General features: G+C 57.1%; 1 protein-coding gene across 1 annotated transcript; it reads left to right on the top strand.

The window, feature by feature from the left end:
- Positions 1-3,952, top strand: ZSCAN10 (zinc finger and SCAN domain containing 10). The gene is made up of 5 exons (XM_060122305.1): positions 1-231; positions 594-861; positions 1,088-1,152; positions 1,306-1,363; positions 2,385-3,952. Exons 1-5 carry the CDS (start codon positions 1-3, stop codon positions 3,950-3,952), a joined length of 2,190 nt encoding a protein of 729 aa, XP_059978288.1.
- Positions 3,953-4,698: the final 746 nt, after the last annotated feature.

Raw genomic sequence — 4,698 nt, 5'->3', positions numbered from 1 at the left:
ATGGGGCCGAGGGCATCCCTGAGCCGCCTCCGGGAGCTCTGTAGCCACTGGCTGCGGCCGGCTCTGCACACCAAGAAGCAGATCCTGGAGCTGCTGGTGCTGGAGCAGTTCCTGAGCGTGCTGCCCCCCCACCTCCTGGCCCGGCTCCAGGGCCAGCAGCTCAGGGATGGCGAAGAGGTGGTGTTGCTGCTGGAGGGTGTCCAGAGGGAGTCCAGCAATGTGGGGCCGCTGGTAAGAAGGGGGCAGCCAGGCGGGCTGGACAGCAGGTGGAAAGACAGTGACTTTATCACCCCATTAAGAAATCACTGAGCTGGGACTTCCCTGGCGGCCCAGTGATTAAGACTCCCCACTTCCACTGCAGGGGGTGTGGGTTCGATCCCTGGTCGGGGAACTAAGGTCCTGCATGCTGCGCAGTGAGGCCAAAAAAAAAGAAGTCACTAAACCCCACTTTCCTTCCTCTGCCGGCTCCTTCTTGACCTCCTAACTCCCTCCCTGTCTGACCCTCACCTGTCCTCAGTCCCATGGCCCTAGGGAGTTAGTAGGACTTGGATTACCGTCCTGTCCGTCACCTAACATGGATGTGTTCTGAACAGGATTTTAGTTTTAATGCTGGCAAGAATTGTCCCCGTGCAGAGGTCACCTTGGAGGAACAGGGGGGCTCTTTCCAAGTCTCCAGCCACAGCCCCAAGAAGGAAGTGCCCTCAGAAGGGCCTCCAGCCCTGGAGCCATCGCAGGAACTCTCGCTGTCCCAGCCAATGCCCTCCAAGCCTGCTGAGATGGGGGCCTGGAGATGTCCCCCAAGTTCAAAGCAGCCACTGAGTCCAGGTCCCAAGAGAACATTGCAGGCCCCGCAAGAGAGCGGTGAGGAGCTGGGGCCTAAGGAAGGTGGAGGCCTGGTGTGTGGTGGGAGCTGAGGGGCCAGGTGGGTGAGGGTGGGGAAGGAAGGGGGCAGCCTCCCTAGTTGACAGGAATGGGGGAGAGCCAAGATGCCTGTCACGAGGCCCTGATGATGGGTGCACGTCCTTGGAGCCACATGGTGGTAGGACTGGCTTCTAACAGCTCTTTCTTTCTCCCCCAGTGCTGTCAGCCCCGCTGGGCCCTGAGCTGTGGCCAGAGGAGAACTCTGGAGATCAGGAGCTAGCAGCTGTGCTGGTGAGCCGGACTGGTCCCCTCAGTTCTCTGCCTCTGAAGTTTTAGCAAATCCATGTTTTTCTTAATTTAAACCTTGAAAGTTCTTCATCCCCCTCAGGTCCTAGAGCCCCATTCCTCACTTAGTGACAATCTCTGCCCCTCCTTTGGTCACAGGAGTCCCTAACCTTTGAAGATGTCCCAGCAAAGAAGGCTTGGCCTGTGCATCCTCTGGGTAAGAGGCCTTTTTCCCGGGTTTATGACCACTGAAGGGTTTTTCTTTGCCTGTCAGGGGTGGTCCCTACCTGACTTTTTGACCGCTTTGGCAAAAAATGGACTATTTTGATGAGGTAATATATACTGATATATATATCTACATAGATATATATTGATATGTCTGTATCTATACAGGGCTATTTTAAGGCTCATTGGGTCTAATCATCAACCCCCAAAACTTTGAGCTTTTAAAATAGGTGGTCCGGAACTCCCTGGCCATCCAGCGGTTAGGACTCTGGGCTTTCATTGCCGTGGGCCCAGGTTCAATTCCTGGTCAGGGAACTAAGATCCCGCAAGCTGTGCAGCATGGCCAATAAGTAAATAAGGTGGTCATGGCAAATACCATATGATATCATTTATATGTGGAATCTAAAATATGACACAAATCAACTGATCTATGAAACAGACTCACAGCCATAGAGAACAGACTTGTGGTTGCCAAGGGGAAGGGAGTAGGAGGGAGGGATGGATTGGGAGTTTGGGATTAGCACATGCAAACTATTATATATAGACTGGATAAACAGCAAGGTTCTACTGTACAGCACAGGGAACTGTATTCAATACCCTCTAATAAAACATAATGGAAAAGAATATATCTGTAACTGAATCCATTTGCTGTACAGCAGAAATTAACACAATATTATAAATCAACTGTACTTCAGTAAAATTAATTACAACAGCTAAAATAAAATAAAATAGGTGGTCACGGGAGGGCTTGCTAATGGGTATGGGTCTCCATTTGGGAGAATGACATAGATAGTGGTGATGGTTGCACAACATTTTGAATGGACCTAATGGACCAGAATTATACACCTTAAAACGGTAAACTGTATGTTATTTGGTTTTTACCCACCCTCTGCCCACCTACCAGCTTTGCAGGATTCTGGGATTCTTTCTGCTTCCAGGCACTGAGGTTCTGGCAATTCCCAGAAGCGCCTCCGAAAAGGCCTGACCTGTCCTGTTTTCTGCTTCTTTCCCAGGATTTGGAGGCAGAACCCCAGACGAGGCGTTTAAAGAAGAGGAACCGAAAGAGGTGTCCTGGCCTGCTGCCATCTCAGCGAAGTCTCAGGCAGAGAGTCCCAGGGTGGCAGAAGAGCCCCACACTCAGTCGCTCGGCCCGGGCCCTGAGGTGGGCGGCCCCGGTGGAGAAATGTCCCCTCCCGACAGGAGTGAAGTTCTCGAGGTCAAAGTGGCTGGGGGCGCCCCCAAGTCGGAGCCGGAGATAAAGTTCATCTGCACAGACTGCGGGGTGAGCTTCCCACAGCTGGCCCGCCTGGAGACGCACCAGCTGCGGTCTCACCCGGGCGCGCGGTCCTTCCTGTGCTTGTGCTGCGGGAAGAGCTTCGGCCGCAGCTCCATCCTCAAGCTGCACATGCGCACGCACACGGATGAGCGGCCGCACACCTGCCACCTCTGCGGCCACCGCTTCCGCCAGAGCTCGCACCTGAGCAAACACATGCAGACGCACTCCTCCGAGCCCGCCTTCCTGTGCGCCGAGTGCGGTCAGGGCTTCCAGCGCCGGGCCCGCCTCATGCAGCACCTTCTGGCGCACGCCCAGGACCAAAAGCCCCCAGGCGCCCCGGAGACCAAGACCCCAGCGCCCCCCGAGCTGGCCATCGTCCTGTGCTCCCACTGCGGCCAAACCTTCCAGCGCCGCTCCAGCCTCAAGCGCCATCTGCGGATCCACGCCAAGGACCAGGGCCACCAGTGCTCCGAGTGCTCGGGCAGCCTGCGTCCCGGGCCCGAGCTCAGGCCCTACGTGTGTGGCGACTGCGGCAAGGCTTTCCGGCGCAGCGAGCACCTGGGGGCACACCGGCGTGTGCACACAGGCGAGCGGCCCTTCTCCTGCCAGGTCTGCGGCCGCAGCTTCAGTCAGAGCTCCCAGCTGGTCTGCCACCAGCGGGTGCACACGGGCGAGAAGCCCTACAGCTGCCCACACTGCGGGAAGCGCTTCATGCGAAGGGCCGGCCTCGCCCGCCACCTCCTGACCCACGGCGGCCCGAGGCCCCACCACTGCACCCAGTGCGGCAAGAGCTTCAGCCAGACGCAGGACCTCGCCCGCCACCGGCGCAGCCACACCGGGGAGAAGCCCTGCCGCTGCAGCGAGTGTGGCGAGGGCTTTAGCCAGAGCGCCCACTTAGCGCGCCACCAGCGCATCCACACCGGGGAGAAGCCTCACGTCTGTGACACGTGCGGCCACCGCTTCCGCAACAGCTCCAACCTGGCCCGCCACCGCCGCAGCCACACGGGTGAGCGGCCCTACAGCTGCCAGAAGTGCGGCCGGAGCTTCCGGCGCAACGCCCACCTGCAGCGCCACCTGGCCACGCACGCCGGGGCAGGGGACGAGGGCGTGTCTGGGCAGGCTGAGCCCCCCCAGGAGTGCCTGGAGTGCGGCAAGATCTTCAGCCGCAGCTGCAACCTACTGCGGCACATGCTGGTGCACACGGGGGCCAGGCCCTACTCCTGCGCGCAGTGTGGCCGCAGCTTCAGCCGCAACTCCCACCTGCTACGCCACCTGAGAACCCACGCCCGGGAGACCCTGTACTAGCTTCGCCTGGTTCCGCCAGGTCTGTCCCGCGTGCATCTCCCCAGCGTGCCTGGCCTCCAAGGCTGCAGTGGATGGCGCTGCCCCCACACCCCAGCCACCTCTCTCTGGCTCCACCGACCCTGCACAGTAGTTCTTCCCGTCCCCACAGGGAACTCTTCCAGGCCTCAGGAATGTATTTTAAAATACCCAAAGTAAAACAGCCTTCTTGAAAGTGGTCCCTCTTTATGTTTTTTTAAGTGCACCAAAATGCCACCTTTTACCCTCCCCACTGTATCACGGTGATGCACTTCTCCTTCCCCCACCCCTTCAAAGCAGGCTGGACGGGAGCAGGCCCAGGGGGAGTTCCTCCCACCTGAAAAGGCTCAGACTGGTGTGTGTGTGTGTGTGTGTGTGTGTGTGTGTGTGTGTGTGTGTGTGTGTGTGTGTGTGTGTGTGTGTGTGTGTGTGTTGGGAGTTGGGGGGAGGGTTTCTGTCACAGGCAGCTCTTGGTAAGGCCAACCAATCTCACCCAGGAATTTTTTCTCCTCTGGAGTCTACCACTAACCCTCCGTGTCCAATACAGTATCCTCCAGCCATATGTGGCTGTTTAAATTAATTAAAATGAATAAAACTTAAAATCCCAGATTCTGGATTAATACAGGAAACCTCTTCTTCCGTAACATTGGTAACTAATTCTAACTGAAAATGCTAACAGGAGAAACTAACCTGCCCACAGCCAAGTCAGGTTGACAGTTGGGGACCCCTAA

The sequence above is a fragment of the Lagenorhynchus albirostris genome, chromosome 15 (genome assembly GCF_949774975.1).
Source record: "Lagenorhynchus albirostris chromosome 15, mLagAlb1.1, whole genome shotgun sequence".
NCBI lineage: Eukaryota > Metazoa > Chordata > Mammalia > Artiodactyla > Delphinidae > Lagenorhynchus > Lagenorhynchus albirostris.
The sequence above is the reverse complement of the archived record's forward strand: the minus strand, read 5'-3'. Positions and strand labels throughout refer to the sequence as shown.